The 20,217-nt window shown below is 39.2% G+C and overlaps 2 protein-coding genes and 1 long non-coding RNA gene across 6 annotated transcripts; 1 reads left to right on the forward strand and 2 right to left on the reverse strand.

Annotated features, from left to right (window-relative positions):
• Nucleotides 1–928: 928 nt before the first annotated feature.
• Nucleotides 929–2,418, reverse strand: LOC125499955. Of its 2 annotated transcripts, XR_007277078.1 has the most exons (4): nucleotides 2,228–2,418; nucleotides 1,837–1,939; nucleotides 1,702–1,771; nucleotides 929–1,476 (listed from the first exon to the last, which is right to left on the reverse strand). It is a non-coding gene; the product is annotated as an uncharacterized LOC125499955 (long non-coding RNA). The 2 variants fall into 2 exon arrangements; XR_007277077.1 differs by lacking the exon at nucleotides 929–1,476 and having other exon boundaries at nucleotides 1,483–1,771.
• Nucleotides 1,092–18,285, forward strand: LOC105685769 (RING finger protein nhl-1). 3 transcript variants are annotated; one of them, XM_012400163.3, is made up of 16 exons: nucleotides 1,092–1,463; nucleotides 3,504–3,606; nucleotides 6,209–6,393; nucleotides 6,474–6,707; nucleotides 8,506–8,855; nucleotides 9,020–9,295; nucleotides 9,374–9,698; nucleotides 10,519–10,751; nucleotides 10,847–11,139; nucleotides 11,598–11,895; nucleotides 12,117–12,224; nucleotides 15,216–15,683; nucleotides 15,846–16,007; nucleotides 16,410–16,554; nucleotides 16,657–16,938; nucleotides 17,019–18,285. In XM_012400163.3, the coding sequence occupies exons 3-16, from the start codon at nucleotides 6,214–6,216 to the stop codon at nucleotides 17,448–17,450; spliced, it is 3,786 nt and encodes a 1,261-aa protein (XP_012255586.2). In that variant the 5' UTR covers nucleotides 1,092–1,463; nucleotides 3,504–3,606; nucleotides 6,209–6,213; the 3' UTR covers nucleotides 17,451–18,285. The 3 variants fall into 3 exon arrangements, with proteins under 3 accessions (XP_012255586.2, XP_048506447.1, XP_048506448.1); XM_048650490.1 differs by lacking the exon at nucleotides 1,092–1,463 and adding an exon at nucleotides 1,729–2,014; XM_048650491.1 differs by lacking the exons at nucleotides 1,092–1,463; nucleotides 3,504–3,606 and adding an exon at nucleotides 4,811–4,957.
• LOC105685772 (Golgi-associated plant pathogenesis-related protein 1-like) lies at nucleotides 7,511–8,508 on the reverse strand. Its single transcript, XM_048650496.1, has 3 exons — nucleotides 7,868–8,508; nucleotides 7,727–7,805; nucleotides 7,511–7,666 (listed from the first exon to the last, which is right to left on the reverse strand). Exons 1-3 carry the CDS (start codon nucleotides 7,900–7,902, stop codon nucleotides 7,511–7,513), a joined length of 270 nt encoding a protein of 89 aa, XP_048506453.1. The 5' UTR covers nucleotides 7,903–8,508.
• Nucleotides 18,286–20,217: the final 1,932 nt, after the last annotated feature.

The raw sequence follows: 20,217 nt of genomic DNA on the forward strand, positions 1-20,217 counted from the left end.
CTTTCCAGTTTTTCTTTCCAGTTACAGACGTCGAAATTATACGAACTCTTAGATGTCTACCGAATTCTCTGCACTTATATACAAATGTGATACACACCCCGGACCACGTTAATGGTAGGTTAGTAACTTGATTTCCCCCAACGTAGTTTTCGTTCTTAACTACTGCTCGTTTCATGTGGGGGGATGAAAATCTCATCAGTTTTGTCCTTTTCCAGTTCTGTAATAGGGCGGCTGTACGGGGTGAGGTAGAGAGGAAGAGGGAAATCAGTATTACGACCAACCCCCATAGCTGCGTTGAAAATTTCATACCACCACCGTTGCCGAACACATACACCTATGCCTATACAGTTCTCCTCCCAAAAGTATCGTCTGGGGAACACCCCGTCGCTTTATTCGTTTTATTATAGAGAGACTAAAAACAAATGCCTAGAGATGGACCTAGACAAGAAAAAAAAAGTACAACTTGGAAAGGAAAATTCTTTTCTTCTTTGCTTCTTTTATTCTTTTCATTTTACAAGCTCCAAAATAATGTGAAATAGGATAGGGTTCGATCGATTCGGAACGCATGGATACTTGTCTAGTTTTCAAAAAATTACTCACTCGTGCTCCACAAGTATTAAAAAAACAAAAATGAATTCAGATTTGCCCCATTCACTTCGTCGTCGAATGATAAAATATTTCAAATCGACGAACAGTCGCGGCGGTTCGTCGAGCGGAAAGTTTTTTACATTTCTAAAAAATTCCACCATCGACTATTATTAAACTGACCAATACCACGTGAAAGAAGTGAATGAATGATTCGAGGGTGTAGCATACAATCGAGAGAAGAAACATGGAAACAGAAAAATATCTTGGAGATGAATCTCAATTTCACCTCTCCCGCAAAGTTTGCGAATCATAAAAATTCAATAAATCTCGCTATACTGACCGAAATAATCTTCCGAGTTATTCAAAAAAGTTCATTCATTCGAGCGCAGGCGATTCGGTTCGTCAAAAAATCAAATTTCTTGGATCCCGTACGGGTTTGATCTTTTTTTTTTTTTTACACCAAGCAAATATAATATCCCGAACTAATTAATTCACATTTCAAAGTGAAAAGAAAAGTTCCTGCATTTTAATCATCGGAGCAAACGCTGAATCCAACTGCACAACTCGACGAGATCGGACAGAAATAATTGCGGATAAAATTCACATCCCATATCGTTTGCAACATCTTTCATCTCTGGGTATATGGTTTGAATTTGATCAAAGAGTGTACACCGCATGTATATATCATACCAGCAGGTACTTACCACGCGCACGCACATGCACACGCGCGTGTACGTGTACATGTTCTATATATTGTAAAAAGGAAGATGTTGAAGATGACGTAGAAATAGCGAGTATAGGATGAAGCCAAAAATAACCAAGGGGCCAAAAGATTCACTCTGGGACGGGCGGCCAACCGGCCCGGACGAAACGCGGTGCGTCCTACCCCTGAGAATATATAAAATTTTCAATACCGTTTTTTTCCAATATTTCTCATATTTCCAAACAATCAAATATTTATATATATATATATATTTATATATTTATCATATATACACAATTACGAGCACGGAATCATACTTGAAAAAAAAAAAAAATCAAAAAATACTGTCGCACAGCGGCATTCGTTTCTACATACATATATATGTGTATATATACGTATATATATCGTACAGTATATTTTATCCTCTGGTTTGTGTTTTCTAACGAGTGCTAATATATTACGACCACCGCACGGCTGCAACTGAAAAATTAAAAAAATCGTATTTCAAATGTGTGTATATATATATATAACACATAAATAATCACCCGCAAAGTAATAAAAACGCTGCAACCTCCGCAAGAGCGCTACAGCTTTGTACGCAAGGACCTCTTCTGGGACCCCGCATCGCATCCTTCTCGATCGCCGCAGCTAGGAAAAAGAAAAACACCGACGGATAAACGAATCGATCAGATCAGTGAAATCGTGCAACGGCTGTTCCTCAAAGTATATAACATGAAAAAGAGAGAGAGAGAAAAAATTCAAAGAATTCGAATGATGAGATGCTCTAAAAGTTGATGAAATGAAAGGAGACGAAAAGAAAGAATTAATTAACGACCGAATTGTTAGACCGCTTGTAGCATTAATCGCTCGTATCAGCCGATTTCGTTCGGTGACGGGTAATTTTAAGTGTTAGATAATCGTCGTGTTCCGCGTTACCTTCTCTACCAACTTCTATACCATATTATACCAGTGGTGATATACTAAAATGGCTCGGTCAGACGCGTCGCGTCGCGGCGCGCGGTTTTTCAGACCTCGACGACTCTAAACGTGATACATAGCCGGCTGCTGCTCTAATATAGCCGGCGTCCAAATTATCTTCGCGACTCGTGTGTGTGTGTGTTAGCTCGGTATCCAATTACTTTGACCAAATTTATCGTATATGGAGTTCCTTATGATTATTCGATTAATTGTCTCACAAATTTTGTCCAAGTTTTCTTAATTTTTTTTTTTTTTTCTATTACCACATACACGTATAGTTTTTCCCCCATCCCCTCCAGTGATTGCGAATTTTTGCTCTGTATTTTTTGCCATACCCACCCCTCACCCCCCCGCCCGTAGCCCCGTTCTGTTTGAATTTTTCTTTTCGTCTTGTATGTATGTGCATCGATTTTCTGACTTCGTATTGTATATTGATTCAGTGCATTATAGTTACGTAATTAAAATAATGTTTTCCTTTTGTTTTTTTTTTACAAAGTTTACACCTCGCTGAATATACCTCCAATCACACCTCTCTTACTTGTCGTTGTACATACGAAAACGAAACTGAAGTTGATCGAAAAAAGAGAAAACGTAAAATGAAAAATAAAATTCTAAATTCAAATCTCGTCCAACGTGATATAGAAATCGTATAATAAAAAGAGTGGATCGAGAGAGAGAATTGGAAAAAAAAAAAATAAATAATACAAATAAAAAAACAATTTCGCCCCGAGGGGTGATTGATTAATTTAATCATCAGTTCATTTTATATGCGCGACGTATACGTATATACATGTAGATTCGAAAGTCGGGGAGTTACGTACACCAGGGAAGCTTTTTCGAAGTTAAAATCGAAGCCGCGGTGACAGAGGCTTCGGAAAATGATCCTGGAATTTCTATAGCCCCAGCGAGCTACCGTCGTCCTTGTGCAATTTTAGAATTTTTCAAATTCAAACGCCGCATCGACAATATAAAACGCTCCGCAGTTCGTACCGGAATTATAAAATTTCCCCGAGACAAAATTCGTTGTAGTAAAAATATATATATATACGTATAAAATCTTCCGCACTTCATTGAATTTTAACTTCTAAGTCTCACGCGAAAGTAATCCCAGATCACGTTGGATGAAATAACAAAAAAAAAATCGAATCAAATCAAATCTTGAACCAAAAAAATAAACAGAATAACATCGTGTTAATATCGATAATTATTATATAAAAGTGTTTTAAAATTGCAGCTGGTACAGCGCTAAGTTTTGGTGGTGTAAAAGTGCGATCATTGGGGCCCTACCTGAAGGGCCCCCAATAAAAGGAGGCCGCCGAAAGGCGGATAAAATATACGTGAGTATTTAAAAATTATCATTATCTTCATTTTTGGATTTTTGAGATGAAAAATTTCATCGTCCGCCGTAAGACGAAATTCTCAGGGCAAACTTCGAGAAGCAAGAACAAAAAAGAAAGAAAGTAAAAGGAAAATATGATTAAGCGTCTTTTATGATCGTGATATACGGCGACGAATTATCAATATACTATATTTTAATTTATAACCAGAGTTGACGTAGAAACGGAGAAATTTATCTGGAAATTAATTGTAGCAGTAGCTGCAACGGCGCAAACAAATATCATTTCTGATTATGTACATAGATAGAATATACATATAAACCTATACCACGCGCGGTTGACTCGTTGGAATGTTTTGTAAGTTGAATAATGCCTGCAGAGATGCTTTTACTATGTACTACTACAATGATAATACAAATCGTGAAAAGCTATTGTCCCTCGTATCATTATTCATTGGCGTTATCTCCGCGTCTACGTTCCTACCGTGGAATGGAAAGGCGCGAGGCGATGCCACGGCGCATCGCGACGCTTTTCTAAACTGAGCATTCGATCTCAGCGATCTAGAGAATAAAAACTTCAACTTCCATTGTCAAAGGTAATTAGTAACCGGCCTAATAATCGGTGAATAAGAATTCGTACTCTTCATATTTCTCTATCAATCGACCGACCTCGTGAGAAAAATTAGCAATTCATTTTTTCAAACACTTTGCATCGAGCTTTTCCAAGCATTTTCTCACGAGTAGGGAGTCATCTGTCGATCGTTAAGGAAAGGCGTTTTTTGCGGAAAGCTTTGGTCGGAAAGAAGAGCATCTGCATTACCGACTCAAATCGAAAGCTCCGAAAGCTCTCCATCGGGTTGCCGGCCGAACCGAGGATAATTTTCACGTGGTTTTTCGAGCTTTTAGTTTCAGAGATTTAAAGCCCTGAACTGCTCCATCGCAGATTATATGCATGTATGTAAACCGGCACGCGTATGCCTCTACTTACACAGAACGCGTTTCTATAATAAGAGAGCGGCCATGTTTAAAATAAGAAACTGGAAATGTAAGGTACCTAAGTTTAGCTGAAGCACCGGCCAGTAGTGCCAAGTATCCATTCCACCAAACTATACGTGTCCAAAAATCTCCTCAGGCCACCTGCCCAATTATTAGCTTCCAAAAAATTTTTTACAAAATTTTTCTATCGACACGGAAATCGAAAAAAAAAAAAACCTACACAAGAAACAGAATTTCGAGGGGTCGGAGAGGGCGAATTTTCTCTTACCATCGTTCGAGCTTTTCTCTTATCCGATTCTTGATATTCTGATCCCACATTAACACGAAACAAACAATCAACCAGCACATTGACTTAGGTATGTAACGTAAATTAGTTCGAAGGCGAAGGTGTATAGGTGCGATAGAGAGGAGAGTTCGAATTTCTCTTGTCTCGTTTTTGAAACTGTGCCCAAAATGTTGGTGTTCTTTCAACCGGTATTGAAACAAAGAAACCAGATGAATCACATCCCCATCGTATCCACGTGCTTGTTGCGACGAATTTAATTTCTCGCCCTTCTATGCGAGTAAATAAAAAATATTTTCCTCGCACACCCCCAGCTACGCTTGTTTTCAAACATCATTTTTATTGCCGATCAAACTATCGAAGAAGTAAGACGTGTGCGGTACGAACGCTTATACCGATCGAAGTGTTCTGATTTTTCCTGTTTGCCTTTTTTGGTTTTCTGCTGCAACAAAATTTCACTTCTTTATTCAATTTGAGTGATGCGAGGACAAGTGCAGTGAACGAATCTTCGGGACCTTCGGATTTCTATTTTCTGCGCCTCACATCCGCGGGTCAAATAACCTGCAGTTATAGCGCGGAAAATTTTTTTTTCTTGAATGGGGAACAAAAGATACGCTGTACATATAGTGTGAATTTCTAAAAATAAATATCACTCACATGTGCGCATAACGTGAGCTTTCCAAAATATATTCAAATAAATTATCATCGGCATTTTTTCGAGGAAAAATAAAATAAGAGTGCAGGGTCTTTGAAAAAGTAATTAAAAATATGAAGGGTAATTAATAAACAATCGCCGAGGGGTGCGTGAGGGCAAAGTTTGTTTTTCGCTTATTTCAATGGCGACAGAGGAAAATCAAAATTTGAATACCACGTCTGCGATCGTGCAGACAGACGAGATCCGGAGCGATGGTGGGTATAGCCGCGAAATCCTGATCGATCGAATGTAGTTAGTGTGGGAAAGAACTGTGCAATCGAGAAACCGACGACTTGCGAGAGAATGTTAGAAGTGGCTACGCTATGCATCCCGGAACAATTCCAAAATTAAATTTATACCACCAGACCACGTAATTCTAAGATATTATATTTCATCCAGTTTGGATCAGCGGATTGAACCGGAGCGACCAGATGATCGTAACATATGCCGCTAATAACTGTTCATTGAATAATCCCGTTAAAATAACTCTGCAGTCCGAAATGAGAATTTCTTTTTCGCTCCCAACTATTCGATGCAATTTCTGAGCGTATCGTCTCCCCGATTGGAGACAATTCGTCGCCATATTTCCGGATTCGTATATACTTATATTTGGTGCGTTTATTATTCCAGGAAGCATGGAGCAGTTCGAGCAGCTGCTTACGTGCGCAATTTGCCTGGATCGCTATAGAAATCCTAAGCTCCTGCCATGCCAGCACAGTTTTTGTATGGAACCGTGCATGGATGGTCTTGTCGACTACGTTAGACGGCAAGTGAAATGTCCGGAGTGCAGAGCGGAGCATCGGATCCCCTACCAGGTGAGAACGTCGCGATTTTCATGAGAGAAGAAGAAGCAAACGCTGAATTATTCGCGATTTAATTACCGACTTTTGTGCAGGGGGTGCAAGCATTTCCCACGAACGTGACTCTCCAAAGATTTTTGGAACTGCACATAGAGATAACGGGAGAACTTCCGGATCCTACCAGTGGACAGACTATGGAACGATGCGGTGTCTGTTCGGAGAAAAGTTATTGCTCTCACTGCGTTCACTGCGACAAAAAATGCTGTTCCGAATGCAAGGACGCTCATATGGACATCTTGAGGCGTGAAATAACGCGCATCAATTCTCAGGTAGGTGTCGATCAATGTCACAATTTCGATCGTTCCGGTTGACTTGAATTTTTTCAAATAGTCGAAGAGAATGAAGTTCAAAGCGTCTTGTAGTTGTGAGTAGATGGAATAGCCCTGTCCCATTTGTACTGTAAAAAAAATCAGAAGACTTTCGATGATCGGTGGAATAATTTTTGAAGAATCCTCTAGATCTCGATGCACGAGTGACCAGATTTGGAATACTATAGTTATTGTTGTTCGCCAGAGGGCTAAATTCGCTAGGTCGTTCAAGTTTTTTTTTTTTCATCGTCCGCATCCACCTCGTGCGTAAGAAGAAATCTCATGACCTACATCCCCGCGCATCATCGTGACAATGCAGAATATCATTTGGCACCAACTTAGTTGTACGAAATAAAAATAAAGAAATAAAAAAAAATCAAATGAAACTTCGGCTTGGCGCGTGCGCGTCAATAATGTTTTCTTTGTCAACCGTATAAATATCTATATGCGGTATAATATATTTTTAATCTTCTCACCGTGTCTTTGTACTTGGCATTCTTTATCGGAGGTAAAACATTTGAATGATATTCTCCCTGTGTATTGCCGGGAGGATCGTAAAGGCACGCTACGTAAGTTCGATTCGATGGGTGAATCGAAATCCCGATACCCAAAATTTCCGTATTTTTCCATATCGTCTGGGTGAAACGACCCGTGTCTTTGATTTTCGGTGTAACGGACTCGTCGAACGTGTACAAAACGATTTCGGAATACCTGACGTTATTAATGTACGGTAATTTTTCATGCAGAGAAATTTGCATTTTCAATCACCATGCTTTGACCGGGTCGCTGGGCTGCACTCTCCATTTCGGATTCGTCTCAAAAGCTGTGAATAAATTCTCGCCGTATTCGGAATTACGACTTTTCTCGAACGAGTTATTTTCTGCCATTTGATCAGCCCATTCCTGAGCGATGCTGGAAATCTGTAGGATTTTTGTACAAAATAGGGAACAAAATTCCATCGCGTCGCTATGGATAATTACCTCTGGGCTGAGAAGGAGATCGGGTGATCCATGAATTGCCCTGTATTTATTGTGTGCCCTCAAACAGGCGTTACCAAATCTGGAAAAAAATTACGAAAAACGAAACAACATTTCAAGCGATGAAATTTTCGGAATGTTTACTCTGTCGCGACGAATTTCCTCTTTAGCCTCTTCATATTTCATTTTTTCATACGTCAAGACTCGCGGATCGAAAACATGTCGTCGCCGAAAAAAGGGACGATCAAAGATGGCGATGAAGATCTTATTTCGAAAAAAAGGATACGTGATATATCCGGCTGGTAATAAAAAAAGTATGAAAAAAAGTATGAAAAAAGAAAAATTAACGACGAATCAACGATTGTTGCCGCGGCACGGATCATTACGGGGTAGTGTGGATTAGTTTTTTTCTCCTCAGCAGAAAACACTTTTCTCGAATCGATCAATCGTTTTATATAATAATTATAAAGAAAAGATTTTCTAACGTGGAAATAAATTTATTATATCGAACCCGCGAAGCGAGGGTAATTGGAGTTGGTAAAAAAGCTTCGACAGAGTTACCGACGTCGATAGAAGTATTGTATCTATACGGCTATTGTCCCCTTCCAACAAAAGGGGATGAGATAAGAGAGGCGAGATTATCACCTCCCGCTTTTTTCTCGAGATGAAGAAACAAAAAGAAATCCTTTGAAATCTATATGATTTTTTTTTTATTCCTTTTGTTACCTCTCGTTCCTTTCTTATTCTTTTTTTTTTTCTCCCTTTCTTTTCGCACGAAACAGGTAAGAAGGGGACTGCATCGGCTTCAGGATGCGCTCGCCCTCGTTGAGAAAAATACTTTAGGCCTTCAGACAAACTGCACGTCAGTTTCCGAGGAGATCGACGAGTTTTATCGTCGACTAACTAAAGCGCTCAAGGACCGTACTGAATATTTACGAAACGAGGTTGACCGTTATCTGGGTACAGAGCTCAGGGGACTCGTCCACCTTAAGGAGAACCTGGAACTAGAAATAGCTAATATACAAAGCAACTGTGACCTAGCCGAAGCGCACATCAACGAAAACGTCCCTTGGGACGACGCGGAACTCCTCGACGCCAAGGAATTATTTCTACGCACCGTTGAGTTTATCAGGTACGAATACGGGACGAGCGTTGAAATTCATAAACTACCGCAAACGCGAAAGTCAAGGAATTCCATAATTTCTCCGCCATCCAAATTTGCAAACCGAATTCCTAGCTTTCGAAGAATTTCGAGGATCGGGTCTCACCTAGTCGAATGGACATTTCTTTCCACAGGAACTTCGAATACGAAGCCGGTGATTACAGCCGAAGAGTACGCTTCATGCTACCCCACGAACCCAACCAGATGGTTCTCCATCTTGCTGGTTACGGCGAACTAAACATCAAGCCTGAAACCGGTAGCGGTAATATGATCGGCGGTACCGGGGGCCTCGCGCCTCCCGGAGGACCTCAAGGACTCATGAGAAGCAAAAGCGATCATCGTCTCGCGTCGCAGTATCGCCAACAAGAAGATGAACGCGCAGCCAGGAACCGATACGTTCCAGATTACGAGTCGGTTGATCCGTCCTATCGATTAACTCCGTCCTACCGCTCTTCTTGATCGGCCTAATTGATTTTCTTATCCCTCAGGTACGACACGCCGGAGTACGAGGCGCCCAGGAACAAATCCCGCTACAGGAGTCGTTTTATGCGACAACGCGACGGCGAGGATTCCGACGGCGATTCCAGGGCTGTGAGATTTACGGGAGCGCAGCAAGATGCTACAACGGGACCGACTATACCCAGGGAAAAGGTTTTGGACACCGAGGACGCGGGAAAGGGTCCGCTTTCCGGTATATTCAGACTTACGGACTCCCCTCGCGTTATGCTGAAACTACAAGAATGCGAACGTGTGGGGAAAAAGAAGAAGGAGGAAGTCCACAACCCTCCGCAACCGCAGGCGCCCAAACCTCAGGTTATCATTTTTATTAAAAAAATCGAATTTCGAGGCTGATGAACAGAGTAGAAAAAAAAAGAAGAGAAATTTGCATCGAAAGGAATACATAATAATTCACTCGATCGGTTCGATATAAATTTACTAATTTTATGCTTGACAGTGATGCCAAAAGAAGGGCCTGCTCACTCCCACATTTTCGGCCTCGATCAACGAAAAATAAGTTCTAAAAAGATCTTAGCACGATGCATAATTTAACCAGAGATTATTTCTACTATGATTTCCTTTTATTTGATTATTTATTTTGGAATTATGTGGTTACTTCGACTCATTACATACAGTATATGTCCAGTCTGCAGTTTTTATCTTTAGTGGTAATCGTCGTGTATTAATGTACTCGTAATTTTTGAATCATTGAAGAGTGCGGCTGATTCTAATTGGCACGTCGCTGAAAATGATTTCATTTATGAAGTTTTGTCGCAAGTTAATTATCATTTACATAAATTATTTCGAATATTTGAAGCAAAGAGAAAACAAAAAAAAAAAAAACAGCTATATTATCTTTGGAATAATTTTGCGGCATGTGCGTATCGAGAGCTGCCTTATATATTATTTAGAATTGACTAATAAAAAAAGAGTTTGATTCTAAAACCGAAATTAAAATCTCTGAAATTTATACCTGGCATTATAACGAGTAGCTATAAAATATCTGTATAAGCCTGTTTCGCTGAGACTTGGACTGTAAAAAATTGTTTGTTCCAGCTTTGACGGAATTCGAGAACGTTGGTGAATTTTTCCAATTTTCAAATGCGTTTTCTTTTTTCAAATTGCATCGATGCAGGTCCAAGTGAGAAAAGCTCCCGCTGCCGCCGCCAGACAGGTCAGCGAGGACGACGAGATATCGCGGATTAAGAAGCAAAATAAAAACGCTCCGTCTTCGTCGGAAACGGCAACACCCGAAGATTCTCATCCTCCACTTTCTACCCCTACCTCAACTCCGGCTCATCATCAACGGGATCTACAAGCCGCGGAACGCGAACCAGAAGACCCTCCCAGGCGCCCCTCGGTGGCGAGGTATAAAGATAATGATTAATCGATTTCTTGAATTCCAACTTATTCCACGGTAAAATAATCGATTAAAATCCCTGAAATCCCTGAAATTCCCTCAGGAGAACCTCGACGCAGGACTCGCATCCTCTGGCGGCTAGAAGCGCGTCTTCCGATTCCAGTACCGGATCCGAAAGTTCTACAGGCTCCGGAATTCGAAGCACCGGCGCACCTTTCACAGCCGAAGAGATGAAACAGAAATTTTTATCACGCGCCCCCGCAACCGGGACAACGACTACCGTGTCCGCTGCTCAAAATGCGGGGGGGAATACCGGAAGAGATCCGGTACCACCGCCCCAGACTACAACGACGACGACACCACAGAGACCGTTTCAAAGTCGTTTTTTAGGCGGAGGTATATTTTTTTTATTTTTTTTTTTTCACATATGTATGACTCTTAAACAGCTTGAAAGTCGATGCGCTCACGGTATACTATTGCCAGCACAGTTACACAATTTAACCGCTTTCTCTCTACTTACTCTCTGGTAGATGTTTTATTTATTTATATTAGATGATTTAATAATTTCATCGATAGTATATAATGTTATGTGGATCATAATACTATATAAATATTAATTGTAATTTCAGTAATTATAATAACTTGGTTGTTGTCAAAACAACGTGAAAGAAATATTGTTGTTTTTACTGTAGAATTCACGAAGATAGAAATTCCAATATCCCCGATTTTTGAAAATTAAGTTCAAAGAGAAAAAATCGTTTTCGACATACCAAGCTCACCGGATTATCGGTCATTAATAGCGTTAGAAAATCAGCAAAAAAAAAAAGAAACCGAATTCAATCAATTTCCTCTAGGTAATCGCGCCGCCCCCACCCCTCCGCCCGCGAGGGAGGAATCGGTCAAAAAAGAAGCGCCCGCCGCCCCTGCTACCGTCGACGAAGATGAGACCAGCACCTCTTCGGAGGAAACAGATTCCGAGACCGAAGAAGAATCTGAAACGGAAAACGTATCGACGCCGACTCAAAGCTCCGCTCCTTCAACTCCGAACAAACCTGCCGGCGAATCTGCCATGGCTCGAACCGACATCGGGCCACTTTTGGCACGAAGTGCGGAGGCGAGACGCGGCAGCAAAGAGGACTCACCTTCAACCAGGTAGAATAGTTTTTTCAGTTTTTTCAGTTTTTTTTTTGTTGGTTTTTCAATTTCACCCGATGGTTCCGAAGTGGGGAAACTTCGCAAGTTCCATTTCATAGAAAAATGGCACCTTAGGAGTTTCGTTGTATAAAAAATTGTCGGTGGATCGTTCGTTCGTTGTATATGTTTTTGTCGTCGTTTAAGAGGGTACGATTCTTTTTTTGTTTCTGGTGGCTAAGGTACTCGTCTTCAAGGGGAAGTCCGGCGCAATCTTCCGCAGCGAGTACAACGATGCCGACCTCCACGCCGACATCGAACGCGACCTCAGCTGGCGGATACACCAGCAGGTTCGTAGCAAACGATGAAATTCACCACTTCAATTATTGTTCAAATAACACCCTCACCGATATCGTTGAATGCGATGATAACGATAACGAAGCAGCAGCTGCAGGCGACGACTCGCCAATCAACGACGAATCACGACTAAATAAATCCATTGGCGATGAAAAATTATCGTTCAATATTACTAGTGCAGACGATTTAAATTCAAACGGTGAAAAAGACAATGATTCTTGCATAAGTAATCACGACGCGGACGTCCCGACCTCCGATAACAATATCGAGGAGGGACAGATTTCAACGGACGACGATGACGACGATGATTCTTTAATGTCTAACGCGACACCGACCACGGTCGATAACGATATTAGAAAAGCGTCGAATTTAGAAGACGGCGAAAACGCCGCGATCGGTGGAAACGGTTGGCTAGTCGACTCTCCGGAACCGGACGATGCGGAATGCGTAACCGGTGGCGAAGAATCGACCAAAAAATTGTCCGAAGACGGTTGGAAGTTCGAAGAGGATTACGAGAAGATTTCAAAGGAGAGAGGCGCAGGGAGACTGATAACGTATAAGAAGCGCGAAAAATCGCCCACTCTAGGAAGTTCCGGATGGCTGATAGACAGTTCTGACACCGAAGACCAAATGAACGGTTCCGAAGACGCCACTTCCGGTGATTCGTCAGAAAAAAAGGGCGAAGAATCGTCCGAAGAAGGCGCAGCAGCTGTAACGGTAAATGATGAGGTAGATAAACCGGAAGACGAAGCGGACAATAATAACAATAAAAGTGAGGACTTATCTGCAATGAAGTTCGAAGACAATCGGTACCGGGAAGAAGAAAATGAGGATCTCGAAGCGGAAGACGAAAGTAGAGAAAGTGAAATTGAAACTACGGAGTCAACTGGAAAAGAATCAGAAAAAGCGGAAATAACTTCGCTATCGCATGACCCGGAAGAATTGAATGTTGATAAGGTATTAGAATCGGAAAAGAATTTAAGAACTGCCGAATTGTCTCTCGGTGATGATGTCGATGTCGATGATGATGACAATGGAAACGATAACGTCGATGTTGACGAGTCGTCGTCGTCTGTGCTGATGAATGACGATAATAACGCGAGCGAACATTCATCGCCTATAAATGCCGAGGCTGCAGCGGTTGCTTCTGCGGGGGTTGTCAGCCAATCGGTAAATTCCGAAAAAATTTCAGACGAAAATCTAGACATAGGTACGCAAATGAAAATGGTAACAACCGTCTTCTGTGTGTCCATATTGTGTTACAGCGTTCTAATCAATTTATTATCCGTGTGATTGATATGAATCATAATAATTAGTTTTCTGTTTTCTTTTTTTTTTTTTGTTCAAAATGATTTTACATTATAATTATATTAACAAAATGCAAACGCAAACCACTCTTTGCTATTATAATATAATATACGTGTTACTAATGGTTTTTTTTTTCTACTTTTTACACTATTAGTTGTATTATTATAGGTATGTATTTAATATTCGTGCATACAATTAAAACATAGAATTTCTACGCGTCTTAGCACTGCAAGAATAAATAATTAACATAATAGACTATACAGTCGATATATAGAAATAGTAAAAGAGAAAAGAACAGCACCCCGACTCGGAATTCTATCTCCTGATATTCTATTTTAATTATTCGTGATCGCATATTTTTTATCGTTTTTCTTTCCTTGGTATCAGCGATACGTAATTTTGTACCTTATACAATATGCATATATTTACATACTTGCATACCAGATTGTGATATATTTCTATAATACGTAATTTCGAAACTGAAGCGTTCCTAGGTCGGCATACAAATATAAATAATAATAATATTCGTACTTATTTGATAAATTTCCATGAGTTCGTGTAAATTCGTGTTATGTTATTTTATATCCTAAAACAACGCCAAACACAAAATCAATAATTAGCTGAATCGCTTGCAGCAATTAATAATTATCACAGTTTGATTAGGGAGGAAGAGAAAAAAAATGAATACATTTTTTGAAAACCTATATATGATGAATTGATTATTCCAACTGATCGCAGCAGAGAATTTATTCATTCTGCAAATATTAATTTAATCTGTGAGCATTTATGTTTGAATTATTGAAATTTCCTTTTTTAAATTTTTCTTATACTTTCTACTAGTTCATTAGAATATAATATTATAGTTATAAAAAAAAACCTCGGCTTGCAGCGTCATCGCAGATTAATTATTGCTATTATTGGTGTGGTAAATAAACTGCATTTTGTGATAACTCGTATTCATTTATTATCCTGTCACTTTACCATATATAAAATACCGTTATAACGTTATAAGGTAAAAATAATTATACACGAAATTTAATCTTCAGCTAGTTATTTTCTAATTATTTACTCATACTTTATTTTCTCCTTCATTTTGTACTTGTTCACGAATTGAAAAGGGCTTTTCAAACGCCTCTTCGTGATTTCAGTCACGCAGCTAATATTTTCACAACGAGTTATCATTAACGATTAACATTGTATATGATTCGATTGTAAAAATATATTCTAATAACGTGTCTATTAATCAGAAATCGAGATGTTGCATTCAGGGTACGAAGACTCGGGTTATTTCAATTCTTCTACAGATTCAATCATACATCTATTTTCTTCACGAATGCAAATGAAACGCGAGTTATCACTCAATCACGCTGCAAATCAAGTGCCATTAATTCAAACGAGTACGGAACAAAATAATAATATACCGATTGCGAATCATTTTTCGAGGTGAGAAGAAAAAGTGCGGAGTGTAGGATGTAAAAAAGAATGATAAATTTTCAGCAGGAACTTCAAAAAAATTTCGCGGCCACGGAATCGCAGAGCTTTTTCCGAAAGCATTTCGCGGGGGGTGGAGGGTCGAGGATTGAAGTTTTTTTTTTTTTTTTTCTTTTTTTTTCTCTCCCTCTCTCCAGGTGAATAACGATAATAATTTGAGGCTATTTTTCTATCGACGGTTTTAGGTTCCTCAACAAGAGCAGAAGTCAGGCGGCTGTGGCGGCATCCCGTGAACCGGATCCGGAGCCCGAGCCCCTCTCGACCATGTCGCGTTACGCGGCCCTTAAGGAACGTCGTCAACGCCTGGCGCGCTCCAGAAGTTCCCATAATTTCGGGGGCGAGGACCTGGACATCGACGACGACCCGCCATCTCCCACAACGCAATCGCCAAACGCCTATCTCGCGGCTAAGTACGGGGTCGGTAGCGAATTGGCGAGAAGTCGCAGCACCCACGCGCTCAAATCAAGGGAACCGAGCCCCGACAGGGACCACAGGGAACGCGACAGGGACAGGGACAGGGACAGAGGCGCTACTGAGAAGGACGGCGCTGCCCTCAGCTCTTGGGCACGCTATCTCAAGAACAAATACGGGAATCGTACCACCAAGGACAAGGAACCACCTTCCGCCAGCTCTGCTACGGCTGCCTCATCGAGGTCAGAACTGTTCCGCCTGTACTTGACCGATGCAAAATTTTTAAATTCATCTTCTCACGTTCGGCGATACTCCAGATATGTCCAATTCGGAGCATGGCAGCCTTTGTTTAGGGGTTGAAAGTCAAGTTTCCATCGCGAATTTGATTTGCATTTTCATTTTAGCGCGAGCGCTGCCTCGAGAAGGCTTTCGTTAGGACTACCATTGAGACACACCGGTCAAACATCATTCGAATCTTCTGATGACGACCAAAAAAACCCGTCAGGCTCCCCCACATCCCCTACAGCAGCTCCCGCTATTCACGCGGCAGCAGGTTCCTCCACTAGGTGAGTATTTTTTTCATCGATACTTCAACCCTTTTCGGCATCGTAAGGGGTGTTTTTATGTCTCGTCACGTACCAGCGATAGAAATTTAAGCTTTTACTGGAAGGTTTTTTTTTTTTTTTTCAAGTTATCAATTACGAGCTCAGAGAATAGGAGAATCGTACGGTAATAGGAATTAATTTACTGGGCAATGGTCGCGATTAATTATCATGCTGACGTGCGCAAATCTTCTAATTTCAAAATCTCACCCTATAATGCAATACGGTAGTCGAAAATATTGAAAATTCAAGCGGGGCGTTTTAGAGCTGACCCTACGTTAAATTTGACCCAATTAACGGTTGTTAATAATTACATTAGTGCGCTGCCATATTATCGATAATTAATTAAGCATTATTTTATTTCAGGGGCCAATACCTGCTGAAGCGGCGTCAGCTGTTTAAATTTGGGATGCGGGGGAGCGAAGCCGGATGCTTTACCTGGCCGCGAGGCCTGGCGGTCGGTCCCGACAATTCCATCGTCGTAGCCGACAGTTCGAATCATCGAATCCAAGTAAGATTGATCGTAAATTAACTCAACAGCGTCTGAAACTAGAATCGTTGTAATTCGCTTTAACTCGGAAAACTGAATGAATCTGACAAAATGTGTTCGAAGGTGTTTGACGGTAACGGTAACTTCGTCAAAGAATTTGGAACGTACGGAAGTGGAGAAGGAGAGTTTGATTGTCTAGCTGGAGTTGCAGTGAATAGAATCGGTCAATTTATAATAGCGGATCGTTACAACCACCGTATCCAGGTTCTGGATCCATCGGGTCGATTTCTTCGGGCTTTTGGCTCGCAAGGAAGCGCGGACGGTAGGCTGAATTACCCTTGGGGAATAACAACCGACGCTTTAGGTTTCATTTACGTCTGCGATAAGGAAAACCATCGTGTGCAGGTGAGTCTTTTTTTAAGATTAATTTTTCATAAAAATCTTTAGTACTTTCAAGGGTCTGCAAATTTTTGCATTCGTTTCAGGTGTTCCAATCCGACGGTACATTTGTTGGTAAATTTGGATCCTGCGGTAGTGGAAGAGGCCAATTGGAACACCCTCATTACATAGCAGTTAGCAACACAAACAGGGTAATAGTAAGCGATGGGAACAACCACCGCGTTCAAATATTCGACGTAAACGGTCGTGTACTGACCTCGTTTGGTTCCGAAGGATCCGAAGACGGTCAATTTAAATTCCCGCGTGGTGTTGCCGTAGACGATCAAGGTTTCATAGTGGTTGCCGATTCCGGTAATAACAGGATACAAATATTCACCCCCGAAGGTGTTTTCCTCAGAGCATTTGGCGGGTGGGGAAGCGGAGACGGTGAATTTAGAGGACTCGAAGGCGTCGCTGTTACATCAGCCGGAAACATTGTAGTTTGCGATCGAGAAAATCACCGCGTTCAGGTCTTTTGAAATTTAGGGGTGAATTATTGTATTAGAAAATATAGTATATAATTACATATTATACCTATTATATATATGTACCGATTGATATTTTCCAGCGCTTGCAGATATTACAAAAACAAGAAACGAAAGAAAAATTAATGCTTTCTTGGTTTCGTCGGTTTTTATTTAATTGGAATTATTAATATGTAATACTATACCTATCGTAACTATAGATAGATTTTCTTACGAAACGAAAACCAAAAAAAAACAAATACTACAAAGTAATATAATAATAACGATAATTTATTAACCATAAAAAGTGACCCTGGCGCGATATTCAATTAATATTGCATTAAAAATTTTCTAATTAATATAATTCGAAGCGAAATCATGATGAATCATGTCACCGTTTCTACACTAAATTTGCTGTGAATAAACGACTGTCATGAATTTATTCGTTACAAATGAGGAGTATGCATATTTTTTGAAATGTTGAACAAATATAAAAAATGCTAAAAATGAGATCTGAAATTACGATACGAATGAGAAATTTAAAAAAAAAAAAATCATCCGTACCTGTAATCATGTAACGATACTTATTTGCTTCCTTCTACTGCTGAAATATGAAGGTTGATCAGAAGCAAATGAAAAAAAAAGAGTGAAAAAAGCGAAAAAATTTTCTAATAGGTACCCTAAATAAAATAACTCGAGACGTCCATTTCCCCTCCCCCCCCCCCCCCCTCCCCTACCCACCTGAACAAAGAATTGAATCAATAATAATCTTAATCTATAATTTGTACTCAAAATGAACCACTGTTTGTACTGTTTGTATAATATGCTTTGAATAAATTGTTATGGGGAATTGGAGATTATTTTTCTTCTCCTTTTTTTAATACATTATACCCTGTACGTATGAATACCTACCTAATTCGTCTAAGAATATCTTCATTCATAGGTGAAACACGAATTACTGTAATAAGTCAATAAATATATAATTTATTAAATGCAATGATGAAATGGTGTAACAATGATGGAGGGGGGGGGGGGGGAGGGGGTAACGAATTCGTGCTGGGGATAAAGAGCTTCGCCTGGAGGATCAGATTATCATAATAATTAATAATTAGTTAATAATTGATAATTGATGATGAATAATTATCGGCATCGCCCAACCCCCAACCCCCGGGAAATATAGATAAAATATTTTTCATTATTATTTACAATTATCAGTTATTATATTATATTATAGTATATAGTCAATAAATAATAGTGATATATATAATTTAATAATTATTATTTTTTTTTGTCGTATTTCTTTTTAATCGTAATAATACGGTTGCGATAATAAAAATATTACAATAGATGGAGCCTGAATTGTTATTATTATATTTGTTAATTCTAAAGTAGCGAGAAGGTATATAAGTATAGGAGGTATCGAGTATGTTTTTCTTTAATTTTTTTTTTTCTTTTTCTCAGTTATTTTGAATTTTATTTAACAATTTTAAAGCTTGTTTGCAGAACTTCAGCTACTGCTATTCTCTTTTTTTACTCCTAACCCTTTCGTTTGTTCAAATACTTTCAAAGTATTTTTTCGAAAAGGTTGTCTTTAGTTTTTTTTTTTTTATGTTGTTCTTTGTCTTTTCGCTTTCTGTGAGTTGACGTACCTATTTTGTGTCATCGTATGATATCGCTTAAAATTCTCGACCCAACGAGCTTCAAAACGAATTAATTCAAAACCAGATTCACGTAAGATCATTTTTTCGTCTGATCTTTCTTTCGGGAGTTATCTCGATTCGAAACGTATCCTCGGATCTTCAGTTTTATTATTAACAATATGATTATTCCTCGTTTCAACCCCATCGCATATTATCAGCTAACATATTTATATTATATTTAATATTATCTAAGCGTTTTAGTCAATATAATAAGGATATAGAAAAAATTGATTGGAAGGAAATTTAGACTTTGTACTCCAAGATAGCAAATATAGCGATGGGCATTGTTGGATCGTTTCTTCGTTTTTTCCTCACACATATATATCTATAAATGTACAGTGAATTGCCTCGAGATGACGGTGTCTTTAAAAATTTCACCCTTCACTACGGTCACGTATTATAAGTATAATGCGCGGACGAGAATCTGGGTACGAATATCATCATCGTATAGTAGGATGAATGTGTTAATCATTTTCGATTGAAAGAGTTAGGTAATGCTACTCTAATGATCTTCTGCTTCTAAAAATCGTTTAAAAGTGGCATGACGTGCTTCTCCCCCGAAATATGTATACATATTATATACTTTAGTTATTCATAATATGTATGTATATAATATATATAGTAATAAATGTTTAATTATTTATGAATAATTGATCAAAGTGGCAGCAGTTAGGCCATGCGGCTCCTATAATCTATTCGTCTTTGACTCTTGGCTTTTTTATTTATGTATAGTATATAGATTTAAGATTTTTTTTTTTTTCATTTTTTCCCCTTGTTTTCTATTGAGAATTTCCATTTTTCAACCGACTTGATAGTTGTAGGTACATATTTTTTCCCTTCGCCATTTATTAATATATATCTCGAAGCGCCTAATACTAGCGATTTTATTTTCATTATTTATATTTAATTTCTTATTCTTTGAATTATTATTATAATCATAATTTTTTTTTATGTAATAATAATCATGTTTTCTGCCCGGCGATAAAATATGCAGTTAAAATCATGTTTTGCATTCATTCGTGGAGATATAATAACGTAGTGAGTGATTTATTTATTTATTTATTCATTTAATTAATCATTTA

Source organism: Athalia rosae, chromosome 2, assembly GCF_917208135.1.
Source record: "Athalia rosae chromosome 2, iyAthRosa1.1, whole genome shotgun sequence".
Taxonomy (NCBI): domain Eukaryota; kingdom Metazoa; phylum Arthropoda; class Insecta; order Hymenoptera; family Athaliidae; genus Athalia; species Athalia rosae.